Genomic DNA, 19,581 nt, shown 5'->3' with positions numbered 1-19,581 from the left:
TAAATTCGAACTAAGGTATGTCGACTTCAGCTACGTTATTCACGTAGCTGAAGTTGCGTACCTTAGATCGAATTGGGGTGTTAGTGTAGACCAGGCCGTAGCTGAAGTTGCGTACCTTAGATCGAATTGGGGTGTTAGTGTAGACCAGGCCTTACATACTAAAAATCTTAAAGTAGTTCCATTCTCTTACAAGAGACCTATGTTGCTGTCAGGATTTTTTAAAATTGATTAATTTATTTTAAATCAAAGAGCAGATATACTGTTCTGTTAGGACTTTCTAGGCACATTATTTTGGATCATCACTGAGGATCTACTGACCATTCTGTGCTTGTTTCCCCACACAAGGCTCCCACTCACATCAACGACAAAAAATTTTTTTGTGAGGACGGACTGCATAATATACCATAGGGACTCTCAGTGCATAACAAAGAGCCAGAACACTGCACTCCCATAGAAGCAAAAATGTCATCAAGCTGAGTCAGTCCTTGAACCCAATAACCACATTATCTGTTCATAAATACTCAACTGTGAATTATCTTACATTTAATGGTTTGCCTAAAACAGGGGTAGGCAACCTATGGCACGCGAGCTGATTTTCAGTGGCACTGACACTGCCGGGGTCCTGGCCACCAATCCGGGGGGGCTCTGCATTTTAATTTAATTTTAAATGAAACTTCTTAAACATTTTAAAAACTTTATTTATTTTACATACAACAAGAGTTTAGTTATATATTATAGACTTATAGAAAGAGACCCTCTAAAAAATGTTAAAATGTATTACTGGCACGCAAAACCTTAAATTAGAGTGAATAAATGAAGACTCGGCACACCACTTCTGAAAGGTTGCCGACCCCTGGCCTAAAATGTTTTTGTAAAGGCAAGTGACAACTCACATGTTGTATATAAAATAATTTATATAAATATAAATGTTATTTGACAAAGTATTTATTCAGTTTTAACTAGAAATGTATCGATCACACCATTTAACTCAAGCAAGCTCAAGAAAAAAAACTTGTCATTTCCATTTGTAAATATGTGTAAGCTCAATTTTTCAGCACAGATCTTTGAGTGAAAATCTTTTAAGAGTTAAAAAAAATTACTTTGCCTCCCCCTCTGGCAAGAAAAAAACATCACATGTGTAGGAGCACTACATTAAATGAACACAACTAACGGCTTGTCTACCATACCGGGCGGGGTCAATCTAAGATACAGAACTTCCGCTATGCAATAGCATAGCTAAGTCAACGTACTTAGATCTACTTACTGCGGTGTCTTCACTGCAGTAAGTCGGCAGCTGACGCTCTCCCATTGACTCCGCTTGCTCTTCTCATTCTAGTGGAGTACTGGAGTCGACGGGAGAGCGTTCAGTGATGGATTTATCGCGTCTATACTAGACGCGATAAATTGACCCCTGCTGGATTGATCGCTGCCTGCCAATCCAGCGGGTATTGTAGACAAGCTTTAAGACTCTGATGTCCAGTCTGACAGAGAGAGTATGACAGCCAATTTGAAATGAAAAGAGGGCCCTTTTTAATCCCTTTGCATGGCTTAAATCACAAAAATTTACACCCCAGATTAGGTTAAATTAAAGAGGGGACACTCACAGAACTCCCACTTGGTCCAAAATCCCCAACGCTTACTATGTCAGGGACTAACTTTAAACTGTCTGGGGCCTCTCCATGCTAACATGCTACTTAAGTGTTGCTGTATTACCAAAACTGCGATCAACATTTTATGAACAAATCATTAAAACAGCAAGAAAACAAAAAGTTACCTTCTTTAATGGAGTTGATTGCCTCATGTCATACAGCACAATATTTCTGTCTGAAGCACAGCTTCCTAAAAGATACGTCTAAAAAATAATCATGCCATTATATCAGGTACCACCTTCTAAAGTTATGAAAACAAAAAAAATAGGACACTGAGTATATATTTTACACTAAATATTTAAGCAACTGCTATTTTGCTAATTTAAGTACAGACAAATCCACTTTTTTCTAATATATGACTCTTAACATTTTAAGAAAACCGTTTGAAGAAAAGCAATCACAGAACAGGAACATGATCTTGAATCTCCTTTGACAAAACAAAATTTTGGTGTTAAATGTGTTCCGTTTGCTTTAACCATTAGTAAATGGGTTCACTGTTCTTTATGTACAGCTGAACAGTCAATCCGAGGGCTTTTCTCAGAAATAGCTTTGTTTTCGCCCAACAGAAATCAGAACTAATCCATTTTTCCCCACTTGTGAAGTGGTAATTCTCTCAAATATTCACCAGCTAATCTAAAAGGACAGTACATCCAAAATTCCCTTCAACACGATGTTGGTCATTGATTTAGTATGTATACAAAAGACTATCTTTAGTATTACCTACTGAAGCAACATCACCACTTAAAATAAATAAAAAAAAAAGCGGCTATATAACAGGTGTTAAAAGTACTGTTTTGGAAATTTATAGTTGCAACAAACAGTTGAATATGAATCTCTGAATGTTAATATGATTTAGTCCTCGTACTGACCAAATAAAATATTGATATATAGTATGTATAAAGAAAACATTACCTCAACTGGATTAAATTTAACACTGCTGATGCTATCAACACCCCATGTCAAAGAGCATATGGGACTGGTCCTTTGTTCATCCCAGATGTCTACTTGATGCCCACAAGTTGCAAATACAGGTTCCTTCCAGTGGTGATCAATTCCTGTGTACACTGTCTTTAAAGGCAAAAAAATTAGTTACAGGAATGATCAACTCAACTTTGTATAACAAGTTTTTCAAGTTGTTACATTTATTATTTAAATTACTGATGACCAAATCGTCACCCCCTGCTGAACAGTTAACATGTTGTAGTCTTTCACATTTAGATATTTTAAGAATATTGTAGCCTTTCATTTTCTATTTGCAAGTTCTTCTTTGTAAACTTTCATTGATTATATTTATAGTGAAACCTGTATTAAGTGGTCACTCAGACAGTTTGAAACCAGTCTGACTGAACATTTTAATTTGAAGTACAACATATTAAAAAGTGTGGTAATATAACACCCTCCCCCCCCACACACACACACATAAAAAAAACAACTTAAAAATGTTTAATATATTTCCAGATGCAGTCAAATAGGTCCCATATGTTACACAAAAGTGTATAGCTGAATCTTGTTAGCAATTTTCCTTATGGCTGTACCCATAATTCATTTTAAAATCTCTCTCTAGCTCACATACAAAGAAAACCCACCAAAACATGTGCACTGTGGTGGAGGATGCCATAAAAACCAGCTTTTTTTTTTTTTTTTTTTTTTTTTTTGAGTTACTTAAAACAAAACCACTATCACATCTCATAGATGCAGGCCAGAAGGAACCGTCATCATGTAGTCTGATCTCTTGTATAATGACCTATGATAATTTCACCCAGTTAACCCAATATTGAGCCCAATAACTTCCATCTAACTAAAGAATAACTTGTATTTGACTAAGACTATCTTCCAGAAAGGCATCCAGTCAATAAGATGACATCAAGAGATGGAGAATCCACCACTTGCATAGGTAGTTTGTTCTAATGGTTAACCACCTTCACAGTTAAAAATCTGTCCTAATTCGAATTTCTCTGGCTTCAGTTTACACCCACTGGTTCTTGCTATGCCTTTCTCTGTTAGAATAAAGAGCCCTTTAGTACCGGTATTTTCTCCCCATGAAGGTACACTGTATTCAAGTAATCTCTCAATCTTTTTGATAAGCCAAACAGATGGAGCACTTTAAGGGCTTGTCTTCACAGCAATATTAACTAGAGGTATAACTCAAGAGTCACCTCCAACCTAACTCCCGTTCACACATACATAAGAACGGCCCTACTTGGTTAGACCAAAGGTCCATCTAGCCCAGTATCCTGTCTTCCGACAGTGGCCAGTGCCAGGTGCCCCATAGGGAATGAAGAGAACATGTAAAAGACGGTTACTCACCGTTGTAACTGTTGTTCTTCGAGATGTGTTGCTCATATCCATTCCAGTTAGGTGTGTGCGCGCCGCGTGCACGATCGTCGGAAGATTTTTACCCTAGCAACACCCGGTGGGTCGGCTGCGGAGCCCCCTGGAGTGGCGCCGTTATGGCGCTGGATATATACCCCAGCCGACCCAGCGCCCCCTCAGTTCCTTCTTGCCGGCTACTCCGACAGTGGGGAAGGGGGGCGGGTTTGGAATGGATATGAGCAACACATCTCGAAGAACAACAGTTACAACGGTGAGTAACCGTCTTTTCTTCTTCGAGTGCTTGCTCATATCCATTCCAGTTAGGTGACTCCCAAGCCCCACCTAGGTGGCGGGGTCGGAGTGAGACATTGCTGTGTGCAGAACCGCTGACCCGAAAGCAGCATCGTCTCTGGACTGTTGCACCAGCGCATAGTGAGTAGCAAATGTGTGGACCGATGACCACACTGCAGCTTTACAAATGTCCTGGATTGGTACTTGAGCCAGAAAGGCAGTCGAGGAGGCCTGGGCCCTCGTGGAATGAGCAGTGAGGCGTGGCGCCGGTACACCGGCCAGGTCGTAGCAAGCATGAATGCAGGACGTAATCCAAGAGGACAGGCACTGTGAAGAGACCGGTGAGCCTTTCATCCGGTCGGCCACCGCAACGAAGAGTTGCGTCGTTTTCCTAAATGGCTTTGTACGGTCAATGTAGAAAGCCAGGGCCCTGCGAACGTCCAAAGAATGTAAACGCTGGTCTTGACGAGTAGCGTGCGGTTTCGGATGGAAGACCGGAAGAAATATATCTTGGTTTACGTGGAAAGGTGACACCACCTTTGGAAGAAAGGCAGGGTGGGGGCGAAGCTGCACCTTGTCCTTGTGGAACACCGTATAAGGGGGCTCGGATGTCAGCGCCCTGAGTTCCGAGACGCGTCGTGCTGAGGTGATGGCTACGAGGAAGGCTGTCTTCCAGGATAAGTAGAGGAGTGAGCAGGTCGCCAATGGTTCAAACGGAGGCCCTGTGAGCCTGGAGAGGACGAGGTTGAGGTTCCACGTCGGAACCGGCTGTCGTTGCTGTGGGTACAGCCGGTCTAGGCCCTTGAGGAATCTAACGACCATCGGGTTAGAGAAGACCGAGGACGTGAGTTCTCCTGGGTGGAAAGCGGAAATGGCGGCGAGGTGAACCCTAATTGAGGATGTCGCCAAGCCTTGGTGTCTTAGGGACAGAAGGTACTCCAGTATCAAGGGGATAGGAGCCTGCGCGGGAGACGTAGCTCGTTGCTCACACCAACAGGAGAACCTCCTCCACTTGGCTAAATAAGTGGACCGCGTAGAGGGCTTTCTACTTCCCAGCAGGACCTGTTGGACGGCCTGGGAGCATTGCCGCTCTGACCGACTCAACCATGAAGCATCCACGCCGTGAGGTGGAGTGACTGCAGGTCGGGGTGACACAGCCGGCCGTGGTCCTGAGAGATGAGATTCGGAGTCAAGGGGAGCGTGATGGGCCTCTGTACTGACAGCTCCAGCAGTGTGGTGTACCAGTGCTGTCTCGGCCAAGCGGGAGCGACTAGAATTACCCGTGCATGGTCCCTGCGGATCTTGAGCAGCACCCTGTGGACCAGCGGGAATGGAGGAAAGGCGTAGAACAGATGGTCTTTCCATGCCATGAGGAAGGCGTCCGACCGAGAGCCCGGGGCTCGCCCGTGTAGGGAGCAGAATGCCTGGCACTTCCTGTTGGCCCGAGACGCGAATAGGTCGATCTGGGGAAACCCCCACCTTTGGAAGACGGAATAAATGATGTCCGGGCGAATCGACCACTCGTGCGTCTGGAAGGACCTGCTGAGACGGTCCGCCAGCGTATTCTGGACTCCAGGGAGGAATGACGCCGTGAGATGAATCGAGTGGGCGATGCAGAATTCCCACAGGCGAATGGCCTCTTGGCATAGGGGAGATGAGCGAGCTCCGCCTTGCTTGTTGATGTAAAACATGGCCGTGGTGTTGTCGGTGAGAATCAGCACGCAACGGCCTTGTAGGAAGTTGAGGAAAGCCTGGCAAGCCAGGCGCACCGCCATCAGCTCTCGGACGTTGATGTGCAGGGCTAGTTGGGACGCGGACCACAGGCCTTGGGTATGGTGCTCCCCCAGGTGAGCGCCCCAGCCTAGAGATGAAGCGTCCGTAACTAGGTGGAGGGAGGGCTGCGGGGCGTGAAAGGGTACTCCTGCACAGACCGCTGTGCGATCCGTCCACCAGGCGAGAGAGGCCAAGACCGAGGCTGGAACCGTGACCACCATGTTCAGGTCGTCTCGATGAGGACGGTAGACCGATGACACCCAAGCCTGCAGTGGGCGAAGTCGCAGTCTGGCGTGCCTGGTTACGTATGTACACGAGGCCATGTGGCCCAGAAGGACAAGGCATGTTCTTATGGTGGTAATTGGAAAGGCCCTGAGACCTTGAATGACGCCTGAGATGGTATGGAATCGGCTGTCTGGCAGTATGGCTCGGGCACGTCTGGAGTCCAGGATTGCTCCAATGAATTCTATCCTCTGAGTTGATACTAGAGTGGACTTCTCTCTGTTGAGTAGAATGCCCAGCTCGTGGAAAGTGTCTGTCACTATGCGGACATGAGCCTGCACTTGGTCTCTGGTGCGGCCACGTACCAGCCAGTCGTCCAAGTACGGGAACAGCTGTATCCCTTGTCGACGAAGGAAGGCCGCGACGACTGCCAGGCACTTTGTGAACACCCTGGGAGCCGAGGACAAGCCGAAGGGAAGGACTGCGAATTGGTAGTGTACCCTGTTTACCACGAATCGCAGGAAACGTCTGTGGGGTGGATAAATTGCTATGTGAAAGTAAGCGTCCTTCATGTCGAGGGCGGCGAACCAGTCTCCAGGATCCAGTGAAGGGATAATGGTCCCCAATGACACCATGCGGAACTTCAACTTTACTATGAATTTGTTGAGTCCGCGTAAGTCTAAGATGGGCCGTAGACCCCCGTTTGACTTGGGTATCAGGAAGTAGCGGGAGTAAAACCCCCTGCCCCTTAGCTCCGATGGAACCTCCTCTATGGCCCCCATAGCGAGGAGCCCAAGAACCTCCTGTGTAAGGAGTTGCTCGTGAGAAGGGTCCCTGAAGAGGGACGGGGAGGGGGAGTAGGAGGGGGGGGGCGAGGAAAACTGGAGGGCGTATCCCCCTTTCACCGTGCGAAGGACCCAACGGTCCGAGGTTATACGGGACCAAGCACGGTGGAAACGAGAGAGGCGATCCCGGAAGGAGGGAACCGAATCCTGGAAATTGGTTGAGGTGCCGTCCTCGACCGCTCCTTCAAAAGGCTTGTCTAGGCCCAGAAGGTGGCCTAGGCTGGCCCTGGTTCTGACCGGGTTGAGGGCCGGTCGACCTCCGCCTACCACCTCGACCCCGCCTCCTAGCAAAGTCCTGTCTTGGACGAGGCGGGGGAGGGTAGAACCGCTGAGGCTGGGGCCTGAAGGGTCTGCGCTGAGGCCCTGGGACATGCATCCCCAGGGAGCGCATCATCGTCCGGGAGTCTTTTAGGTTTTGGAGCCTCGAGTCCGTTTTCTCTGAAAAGAGGCCCTGGCCCTCGAACGGTAGGTCCTGCAGGGTCTGCTGCAGTTCAGGTGGCAAGCCTGACACCTGGAGCCAGGAGATTCGGCGCATTGCTATCCCCGACGCCAGGGTCCTAGCGGCCGAGTCCGCTATATCAAGGGACGCCTGTAGGGAGGTGCATGCCACCCGCTTGCCCTCCTCTACCAAGGCCCCGAACTCTTCCCTCGAGCCCTGGGGAACCAGCTCTCTAAATTTCCCCATCGAGGACCACATATTGAAGCCATAGCGGCTCAGGAGCGCCTGTTGGTTCGCTGCCCGCAGTTGCAGTCCGCCAGCCGAATAGACCTTGCGTCCGAACAAATCGAAGCGCTTAGCGTCCTTCGATTTGGGCGCAGCAGCCTGCTGGCCATGTCGCTCCCGTGCATTGACTGATGACACCACCAGTGAGCACGGTTGGGGGTGAGTGTACAAATACTCATGTTCCCTGGAAGGCACGAAGTACTTTCTCTCAACCCCTCTGGCTGTGGGCGGAATAGAGGCCGGGGTCTGCCAGATAGTGGTGGCGTTGGCCTGGATGGTGCGGATCAGCGGTAATGCCACCCTGGATGGAGCATCCGCTGAAATGATCTGCACGATTGGGTCATGGACCTCCGCAATCTCCTCCACCTGGAGGTCCATATTGCGAGCCATGCGGCGCAGCAGGTCCTGATGGGCCCGAAGGTCTATGGGAGGCGGCCCAATGGCGGATGTGCCCGCTACGGCCTCATCAGGTGAGGACGAGGAGGATGCCCCCGGTGGCAAGGGGTCCAATGGTTGGTCCTGCTCCAGGTGTTCCTGGAGTTGGGCATCGCCTGCCCCCTGGTCCAGGGCCTCTGCAGGTGCGGGCACTGGAGCCTCCACGTCCCTTGGGGGAGGGCGGGAGATGGTGGACTCTGGGGCCCTAGGCTCCGAACGGCCAGAGCGGGAGGCCGATAGGGGAGCTCCTTGTGCCTGGTGGTAGGCCCAAGGAGTCCAGAAGGACCAATGCGCAGGTCCTTGCATAGGGTCGTCGGTCTCCTGCAGGTGGCCGGCCTCCACTGCCTCAGATGACCGCGACGCCGATCTCGACGGCCACGGCGGTGCCGAACCCGATGCCGTCGGTACCGGATGGTACGGTGCCGATCGGTGCCGACCGTAAGGCGATCTGTCCCTGTGCGGTTCCGGCGAGCGGTGCCGGGACCTGGACCGGTGCCGATAGTCCCTCCGGTGCCGGGATCCCGATCTGGAACGGGACGACGATCTGGAGGAGGCGTGGTACCGGGAGCGGCCTCTCGAGCCCGAGTGGCGCTCATACCGGTGCCGGGAGCTGCGCCTCGACCCCGATCGGTGCCGGTCGTCGCGACGGTGCCGGGATGTTGAACGGCGCCGCGAGGAAGATCTGGGCCGCGAGTACGACCGGTGCCGAGGTGACAGTCGGCGCCGGGACTCAGAGCGGCGTCGGGACCTGCTTCGGGATCTGGAGCGGTGCCGAGAGACTTGTGCTGGCGACGGTGGGCGCACCAGAGCAGGTTTCCCTCTGGACTGCAGCACACGTGGAGCCACCGGTGCCGGGAGTTGCGACGGCGCCAGCTCAGTGAGGGCGATCAGGTCTCTCGCGGTAGCGAAAGTCTCCGGGGTGGAAGGGAGACAAGGTTCCACCACCAGCCTTGGTGGTGAAACAGTCCGCACCGGACTCAACGGCCTCGGTGCCGGAGTCGACGGTGTGGCCGCCTGTCTTTGGCGGTCCAGCTGCGGACGCGGCTCTACCCCCGGCACCGGGGGAGCCGGTATCTTCGCGCCAGCAACGTCGCGCGCCTTGCCGGCCTTCTTATGGCCCGGAGAGACGGATCGGTGCCGAGGTTCTTTAGGCGGGCGCGGTGCCGACGTCGGTCGGTGCCGAACAGTCTTTTCTGCCGCACCAGTCGGGCCCGCCGGGGCGCTGCGCACCGAAGCGCTCGGTGCCGGGACAGGGCGCGCCGAGGGAGGGTCCGGACTCAGAGCCGCCTCCATCAGGAGCTGACGGAGTCTAAAGTCCCGCTCCTTTCTTGTCCTCGGCTTGAAGGCCTTGCAGATAGGGCACTTATCTGCTGGATGAGTCTCTCCAAGGCACTTCAAGCAGGAACTATGCGGGTCGCTGGTTGGCATATGCTTCCCGCAGGACGCGCACGGCTTAAAGCCAGGAGCCTTGGGCATGGGCCCGGCTGTGCGCCGGGGGGAAAAAGGGGAAAAACACCCCCTAACCCCCCGATAACAATATACAACTATATATATACACAATACACTAACTAACTAACTAACTTGAAAACTATCTATATAACTAACTATAACAAGAACAATGAGAAGCTAGGGAGTGTGGAGATCAGCTAAGCCGCGCTCCACAGTTCCAACGACCGTCAGGGGCGGTAAGAAGGAACTGAGGGGGCGCTGGGTCGGCTGGGGTATATATCCAGCGCCATAACGGCGCCACTCCAGGGGGCTCCACAGCCGACCCACCTGGTGTTGCTAGGGTAAAAATCTTCCGACGATCGTGCACGCGGCGCGCACACACCTAACTGGAATGGATATGAGCAAGTACTCGAAGAAGAACACTGCTCTACAGCCAAAATGCTTCTGAAATAAATGTAGTCAAACTTTACTAATTCTGGGTCACTGAGAACGAAAATGATGCTTAAAATTGTTGATTGGCTCTAGTTTTCAAGATATGCTACTGGGTCAGTATATACGACCCTTGACTTGGGAATGGCGGAGGATAAGTGAGTTATAAAGGGAAGGGATCTCAATTTAAACCAGAAATGACTAAAATACATCTTTGACTGGATCTATGAATAAATCTATGACTGGGTTTGGACAGTACTTGCTTTTTAGGCAAAACAATGAATGACGCAATCTGAAGATGGTATTGCGTCATACATGATATGAATTGCATCATGTTATTCCTAGAAGTCATGGATGATGCAATCATAACGAAGCTTACATCACTCTGCTGAACAAATTGCCCTATATCAGCTCTAGAAATCATACAGTGTCGTGCTCTCTTATTTGTCAGTGTTTGATTTTGCAAAGGGACACATTTCTGTTTAGCCAAAGTGAGCAGAGATGCCTCGTACTTGTGTGAACAGTGCAGATAACTTCTGCTATGTTTGTGGTGAAGTGACTTTTGCATCACAAAAGCGCAGTATAACCACTGTGGTTAAGAAAGCCTATCACCTTTATTTTGGCTGCAAAATTGGAGATCAGGACAAGAGGTGGGCCCCACACATATGCTGCAACACTTGTGCAACAAATCTTCGCCAGTGGTTGAACAGGAAAAGGAAATCTATGCCTTTTGCAGTGCCAATGATTTGGAGAGAGCCAACAGATCATACCAGCAATTGTTACTTCTGCATGGTGCCTCCAGTTGGGAAAGGTGTGTCAAAGAAGAAAAAGTGGACTGTGCATTATCCAAACATTCCATCAGCTATACGTCCAGTACCCCACGGAGAAGGACTGCCGGTTCCTGATGCACCAGAATCATTCTCACTTGAGTCAGACGAGGAAGAGGAAGAGGATGAAACTTCTGGTCCTGAACCATCAATGTCACAGGACCCACATTTTCTCCCATCCTCCTCCTCTGAACCACACCTCATAACACAAGGTGAACTGAATGACCTTGTCAGGGATTTGGAACTACCCAAGACTAAGGCAGAGGTGTTGGGCTCCAGACTACAGCAGTGGAATCTCCTGGCAGGTGATGTTAGGGTTTCCATGTTCCGTGACCGTCAAAAGGATCTTGTCCCATTCTTCTTCATGGAAGGTGATCTTGTAGCCTGCAACAACATCCATGGTGTGATGGCAGCCCTCAACATCGTTCACGATCCAGATGAGTGGAGACTGTTCATTGATTCATTGAAGACGAGTCTTAAAGCTGTTTTACTGCATAATGGCAATGTTTTGCCATCAATTCCAGTTGGTCATGCAGTCCATATGAAGGAAACCTATGACAACATGAAACAACTTTTGAGGTGCATAAACTATAACCAACATCAGTGGCAGCTTTGTGGCGATTTGAAGGTTGTTGCTCTCTTGCTTGGTCTGCAGACTGGATACACAAAGTACTGCTGTTTTCTCTGCGAATGGGATAGTCGTGCAAGAGATTCCCAGTACATCAAAAAGATTGGCCACTCCGACAGTCATTGGAGCCTGGGAGGAAAAGTGTTCAGCATCCACCACTTGTTGAATCAAGGAAGATTTTGTTACCACCCTTACACATCAAGCTGGGTCTGATGAAGAACTTTGTCAAGGCCATTGACAAAACACAAGGAGCTTTCAAGTACCTCTGTGGAAAATTTCCAAGGTTAAGTGAAGCTAAGCTAAAGGAAGGTGTCTTTGTTGGTCCTCAGATTCGTGAACTTCTTTGAGATGATGCATTTGACCATGCACTGCGTGGCAAGGAAAAGACGGCATGGAAAGCCTTCCAGTTAGTGGCAATCAATTTTCTCGGAAACAACAACAAGGCAGACAACTACAGGTTGTTGGTGGAAAACCTCCTCAAGGCATACAAAAGCCTTGGTTGCAACATGTCACTAAAGATACATTTTTTGCACTCTCATCTAGATTTTTTTCCACCGAACTGCAGAGCAGTGAGCGACGAGCACGGCGAGCGATTTCACCAGGACATTGCAACAATGGAGAAACGCTATCAGGGCAAAAGGAGCCCATCAATGCTTGCAGGCTATTGCTGGACAGTGACAAGAGATGCTCCATTTAATGAATACAAGAGACAAGCCAAGAAGCGCCGAGTAGACACTGAATAGGACTAAACTATGTACATAATAGTTTTTTGCCTTTTGTTTCATAATACATTTTATTTATATAACCCTTTTGCTGATTTTTAAAGTGTTACATAAACAGGACAGGTGAAATATTATCATGTAAAGCAACAATAAACACATGAAAAGACCTAGGTTTACAATTTATGATTAAAACTCTACTATCTACACAATATACATAGACATAAAATATAAAAACTTAAATATCTTAGAAACAGTAGCCAGTTGTTTTAATTGTCATATTTGAATTCAGCACATCAAAATACATAATAAATAGCACATTTTATCTCTGAAGCAGACGACTTCTCAAAAATTGTAGACCAGTGTAATCATCAAGTGATTCATCCCATCGCTCATCCCCAGCTTCTGGCAAACAGAATGGACCTATCCTCCATGAGTTTATCTAGTTCTTTTTTGAACTCTGTTATGGTCCTGGCCTTCACAACATCCTCCGGCAAGGAGTTCCACAGGTTGACTGTGCGTTGGATGAAGAAATACTCCTTTTATTTGTTTTAAACCTGTTGCCTATTAATTTCATTTGGTGACCCCTAGTTCTTGTGTTATGAGAAGTAGTAAATAACACTTCCTTATCTACTTTCTCTACACCAGTCATGACTTTATAGACCTCAATCATGTCTCCCCTTAGCCGTCTCTTTTCCAAGCTGAAAAGTCCCAGTTTTATTAATCTCTCCTCATACGGAAGCCGTTCCATACCCCTAATTGCTGTTTAATTTATTAATTTGTTCCAAAACCTCCTCTAATGATACCTCAATCTGGGACAGTTCCTCAGATCTGTCACCTAAAAAGAATGGCTCAGGTTTGGGAATCTCCCTCACATCTTCAGCCATGAAGACCAATACAAAGAATTCATTTAGTTTCTCCACAATGGCCTTATCGTCCTTGAGTGCTACTTTAGCACCTCAATCATCCAGTTGCCCCACTGGTTGTTTAGCAGGCTTCCTGCTTCTGATGTACTTTAAAAAAAATTGCTATTCCTTTTTGAGTCTTTGAAAAACACAAAACATTCCCAGGAGAAAATGCAGAAATGTAAATCCCAGACCCACAATCAATCAGCTTCCACCCCACTAGTCGATGCTTAAGTAACCTAAGTAGTAACAAGAAAATAGAAGTGTGAAACCAAAACTAAGTTTTTATACCTTTCCAAGAATTGTATGCAGTGGTTCTTCTTCGCCCCCATATCCCGGGCCATCCATTTTCCAGTGCTTCACAGTTTTATCATCACCAACCTAGAAGTATTAGAGAAAATGTATACAGCTAGCTCTTTCAGTATTTAAACACACATTTATTCTATTTACACAATTCAAGCTCCTATGTTATGCAACTACCCGAACCATTTTTTCCCCTCCTCGTGACACTTATCTAGTGTCTACTTCAAAGCAGTGGATACACGTTCCATTTTCGGTAGATGGACGTGCAAGATTTTTGTTAACAAGAGGACCCATCAACTCATTCTGTTCTCCATACTTCATTCTTTTCACTGTTAGATGTTAGTCCTGTTTTCATTTGAACACCAAACACTGATATTTTATCACAGTTTATGTGCACTTGAACCCATTATACTTGATATAAAGGGACAACGAAAGGATGTTTTACTGACAGAACTTTGACTTTAGTTACTCAACTGAAACCATCTTGAATCATAGTAACTATTGGCATCTTTCAGTTACAGTTTACCATCAAAACCAGTAGGTAAAATAACACACTCATTAACTGAGTTGCCCTTATTAAATGGAGAACACCAGAAAATTGCTAGTCTTGGTTAACAAATGCATTGTAGCGCCAAACATTTTTGTTCAGAAACAGAAAAGGCTAGGTTTGCAATATAAATGGAGTTTACTGGACATTATTCCTAAATACTACTGACATTTTAAACATTCTACCATAGAGAAGCTCACCAAATGATTACAATAAGTTTCCAATTGGAAAACCAATGGTGGAAGTACACTCTATACTTCATACCAACATTATACTTACCGTGAAGAAAGAGGTACCACAAAAGCGGGTACATATCCCTCGTACAAAGCCCTCATGCGCTTGTAAAGTACGGATGCATTCTCGCTTGGTCAAGTTCCAAATTTTAACCTGTTAAAAGCATACCAAAACATTTTTCCATTTAGTAGTTTTCGAGTTGTAAGATGTCATGAAAAGTCATGTCAAATGGACACCAGCAGTCTGAAATCTAGCTAGTTTTAGAAAATGCGTTCCAATGAGTTCGAAACAAACCTTCCCCTGAATATCCGTGTCTATTTTTTGTGGGCTTACAATCACATTTCCTTAATATTTTTTAAAAAATTATTTATTGAAGTGAGTGTCACCACTAGCACGAATTCGATTTTACAAACCAAATACTGGAAGCTGCTCCACATGAGTAGACCTGTTTGCAGGATAGGGACCATAGAAAGTGCAGTGAAAGGAATTATTGTATAGCATTGTTCCTATCCAAGAGTTCATGATATTTTTAAAAAGTTGTAATTATATCTCACAGTCCACAAACAAGTTTTTAGAAGTTTCACTGTGAGCCACCCATGACCTAGCTCCTTATATAGCCACACTTTTTCATAGTAATTGTAACTTCTGGAATTCAGGTACTGTTGGGACTTTTCCACTGCCTTCAGATACATAAAATTATACAAAAGAAGAGAATATGCAGCAAATTTCTCTTTCTGAGACAAAGTAGAGACATCTTATAAAAGGAGAAATCCAAGAGAATAATCTTTGGATCCAATGCAAAAATTTCATTTCATTTCAATGTTCTTTCACGGCTTATTGGGAAACAATACTTTTGCACTTGTACAGTTTCATAGTGAACATATTAAGTCAGCATTTTCTGATTACATCTCCAATATCTGTTTATCTCTAATAAATATTTCTGTCTCAGGCTTTTTCAGAATCCAACTGAAATGAATAATAAAAGTGTACTTCGGTTTTATTATATTTTATTTTGTGTTAAAGCCCAAGACCTCTTCCATTCTACAATGTTGAGTCCCAAAATGTTTCCTATACATTTATTCCTATGGTTCCAATTCATTTCCCTCCCCTTTTTCTACAATTTGTCCCCTGATAATTGTGTATGTAATACCCACAAATAGTGGGAAATGAATGACCGTCAAAGGAAACAATTACAACACTGTGCACAAAGTGGGGGAGAAAATGAGGTGTTTATTCTATAATTGTTTCTAATTATCACAATACTCTTATTTGCTAACTATAACAATACAAAAATAGACAGTCATATTTAAGATTTGTGCTACACTAACAGTAATGGATAGATTGCCTGCTCTATGCAGAAGCTTAAAAATGACAGCTGTGAACAAAGGCAAAGGACAAAAATACAGAAGTCAAATTCTACCAGGGAAAATTGAAAGAAACTCTAGCAAGTCAAGTGTAAAAGTATAATTAGGCAGGCCAAAAAGAATTTGAAGAGCAACTAGCAAATGACACAAACGCTAACAGCAAAAAAACGTTAAGTAGATCAGCAGCAGGAAGTCTGCTGCACAATCAGTGGGGGCAGCTGGACAAACAAAGTGCTAAAGGAGCACTCAAGGAAGACAAGGGCATTATGGAGAAGCAAAATGAATTATTTGTATTGTTCTTCACTGCAGAGGACTCCCCTAAAAAGAATGGCTCAGGTGTGGGACAATTCCACAGATTTGAAAATAGAGGCCTTTTTGAATTCACCCAAGAGTAAGGAAGGAACTCAAATATGAAATTGCAGAGCTAACTGTGGCATATAACCTATCACTTAAATCAGCTTCTGTACCAGATGACGGGAGGATAGCTAATGTAATGTCAATTTTTTAAACAAGGCTCCAGAGGCGACCCTGGCAATTACAGGCCAGTAAACCTAACTTCATTACCAGGCAAAGTGATTGAATCTATAGTAAAGAACAGAATAATCAGACTCACAGATAAACACAATATGTTGGGGAAGAGTCAACAGCTTTTGTAAAGGGAACTCATGTCTCAATCAATTAGAATTTTCCAAGGAGGTCAAGTAACATGTGGACAAGGATGATCCAATCGATACAGTGTACTTGGACTTTCAAAAAGATTTTGACAAGATCCCTCACCCAAAGGCTCTTAAGCAAAGAAAGCGGTCATGAGATATGCGGGAAGATCCTCTCATGGATCAATAATTGTTTAAAAGTTGGGAACAAAGGGTGGGAATAAACGGTCAGTTTTCACAGTGGAGAGAGGTAAATAGCAGGGTCCCCCAAGGATCTGGACTGGGACCAGCATTGTTCAATATCTTCATAAATGATCTGGAAAAAGGGGTAAACTGTGAGGTGGCAAAATTTGCAGATGATACAAAACTACTCAAGATAGTTAAGTCCCAAGTAGACTGTGAAGAGCTATTAAAGGATCTCACAAAACTGGGTGACTGGGCAACAAAATGGCAGATGAAATTCAATGTTGATAAATGCAAAGTAATACACATTGGAAAATATAATTCCAGCTATTCATACAAAATGATGGGGTCTAAATTAGCAGTTACCGCTCAAAAAGAGATCTTGCAGTCATTGTTGACTGTTCTCTAAACATCCACTCAAGGTGCAGAGACAGTGAAAAAAGCTAACAATGTTAGGAACCAGTAGGAAAGGGACAGATAAGACAGTAAATATCATAATGCCATTATATAAATTCACACCTGGAACACGATGTGCAGTTCTGGTTGCCCCATCTCAAAAGAGATATATTAGAAATAGAAAAGGTACAGAAAGGGGCACAAAAACGATTAGGGGTATGGAACAGCTTCCAAATGAGGAGAGATTAAAAAGACTGGGACTGTTCAGTTTAGAAAAGAGACAACTTAGGCAGGATATGGTAGAAGTCTACAAAATCACATCTGGTGTGGAGTAAGTGAGTAAGGAAGTGTTATTCACTCTTTCACATAACACAAGAACCAGGGGTCACTCAATTAAACATGTTTAAAACAAACAAAAGTACTTCTTCATACAACACACAGTCAACCTGTGGGACTTGTTGCCAGAGGATGTTGTGAGGGCCAAAGGTATAACTAGGTTCAAAAAAGAATTAGGTAAGTCCATGCCAGGTCCATCAATGGGTATTAGCCAGAATGGTCAGGGAGGAAACCCCATGCTCTGGGTATCCCTAAACTTCTGACTGACCGAAGCTGGGACTAAACAACAGGGGATGGATCGTTCTTTAATGCCCTGTTCTGTACATTCCTCTGAAGCATCTGGCACTGGCCACGGTTGGAAGACAGGATACTGGGCTAGATGGACCACTGGTCTGACCCAGTATGGCCATTCTTATGTACAAAATATAAAAAAAAAAAGTTTTTATTTTTTTTTTTTTTTTGCAAATTCACTTACCTCTCCATCACAGGCCCCAGAAAGTACTGTAGATAAACTCTGTGGATGCTTAGCCATACAATTAACTCCATCCCTGTGACCATCCAGCGAAGCAAGAAAAGGTTTTGCAAACACGCGTTCTAATTTTGTTGCATTCAGGGCTCGCATATACTCTCGTGGAACCTCAAATGGATGCAATGCAGGATCATAGTTTCTTGGAACTGGAATAAGATGGATAATCGTAAGAACCCATGACATCCTCTGTGGTGCAAGTTAGGTTGAATTAAGATAAATTGTCCTTTGATTTTCCCTACCATTCTGGAAACAATACATTTTCCTGCAACACTGGAATTTCTGTCACGTTGATAACTGCAAAGTGATCTGTGGGATCACCTGCTACTGAAATGTTTAAGTTTAGAGTTAGTCCTTCTAGCTTTTTTTAAATTAAGAAGTTAAAAGGACAATGTCAGTAATTTTTAAAAGATTTTACTTTTAGATTAGACTTCTAGCTATCAACATTTGTCTTATATTTCAAAAAGAGCTAAAATTAAAATGCCCATAATTTAACTAAACATTGGATTTATGCTAGTCATGTGAGCAGGCTAGGAACTGAAAGTTAAAAGGCTCTTGCCTGTCAAGAGACATTACCTGCTCAAAGAACCAAAAACAAAGCCAGTATTGAGAATGTCAATGGACAAGGATATTTTGTAATTATTTTGTTTCTTCCACGCTGTTGTGGGTGGGAAGGGAAGGACTGAAAACCACAAGAATAAGGGATTAATAATTTTCATGCTATCTGCAGCAAGAACTAAATGTTATGTGTTGTTAATATACACACATGTAATGTGTAGATATATCCACACACACACACACAACCATATAACCATAACTCTAGCCATCTAAAGGCTAGTTGTGGTTCTAAATATCTATGGCTATGGCTACACTACAGCCGGGATCGATGCTTTGAGATCGATCCATGGGCGGTCAATTTAGTGGTTCTAGTGAATACCCGCCAGATCAACAGCAGATCGCTTTCCAGTCGACCCCTGTACTCTACCCCCAAAAAGAAGAGTAAGGTAAGTCGATGGGAGAGTTTCTCCCATCGACCCCCCGCAGTGTAGACCCAGTGGTAACTTGACCTAACGTACGTCAACTCCAGCTACGTTATTCACATAGCTGGAGGTGAGTAGCATAGGTCGACTTACCGCGGTAGTGTAGACATAGCCTATGAGACCTCTTCTTCAGCACAACCAAAATAGCCTCTCGTCTAGTGGAGGTAGGAGATCATGAATTCTACCCCCATCTCTTCCAATGAACAACAATATTTCCCTGCATTTCATAACACTTATTACTAAGCAAGGTACCCTATCCCTACATTATGAGACTTACCGTTTCTTCTTTACCCTATTATACAAATGAGATAACTGAGGGCAAAGAGTTTGCATACATTCATATCTGACAAAGCTGGGAAAAGCATACAAATAGAATATAAAGTGGAAGACCCAAATCTCATCCACTAGATCAGTGGTTTTCAACCAGGGGTCCAGGGACCCCTGGGGGGTCCACAAGCAGGTTTTGGGGGGCTGCCAAGCAGGACCAGTGTTAGACTCGCTGGGGCCCAGGGCAGAAAGCCCTGGGGCCATGAGCCCCGCCACCCGGGGCTGAAGCAGAAGCCTGAGCAACTTAGCTTCACATGGCATCCTGTGGTGTGGGGTTCTGGGCAACTGCCCTCCTTGCTACCCCTTAATGCGAGCCCTGGCTTTTATATTACTCCTGAGGGCATTCTGTGCCAAAAAATTAAAAATTCTGCACACAATATTTTAAAATTCTGCAAAATTCTGCAAATTTTGTCAAATAAATGCAGAGGCTCCAGCATGGAATTAGGGAGCACAGGCCACTGGC

The 19,581-nt window shown here is 45.5% G+C and overlaps 1 protein-coding gene across 1 annotated transcript in view; it reads right to left on the bottom strand.

Moving 5' to 3' along the window:
* The window catches only part of DCAF13 (DDB1 and CUL4 associated factor 13), a 52,813-nt gene that overhangs the window by 29,482 nt on the left and 3,750 nt on the right, over positions 1 to 19,581 (bottom strand). Inside the window, exons 2-6 of the mRNA XM_026663595.2 lie at positions 17,701 to 17,900; positions 14,339 to 14,446; positions 13,501 to 13,590; positions 2,562 to 2,717; positions 1,775 to 1,852 (exon numbers count right to left, since the gene is read on the bottom strand). Coding sequence (XP_026519380.1) covers positions 1,775 to 1,852; positions 2,562 to 2,717; positions 13,501 to 13,590; positions 14,339 to 14,446; positions 17,701 to 17,900 — 632 coding nt within the window. The remainder of the gene's footprint in view (positions 1 to 1,774; positions 1,853 to 2,561; positions 2,718 to 13,500; positions 13,591 to 14,338; positions 14,447 to 17,700; positions 17,901 to 19,581) is intronic.

This window comes from Terrapene carolina, unplaced genomic scaffold, assembly GCF_002925995.2.
Source record: "Terrapene carolina triunguis isolate 2854851 unplaced genomic scaffold, T_m_triunguis-2.0 Scaffold58, whole genome shotgun sequence".
Lineage (NCBI taxonomy): Eukaryota > Metazoa > Chordata > Testudines > Emydidae > Terrapene > Terrapene triunguis.
The sequence above is the reverse complement of the archived record's forward strand: the minus strand, read 5'-3'. Positions and strand labels throughout refer to the sequence as shown.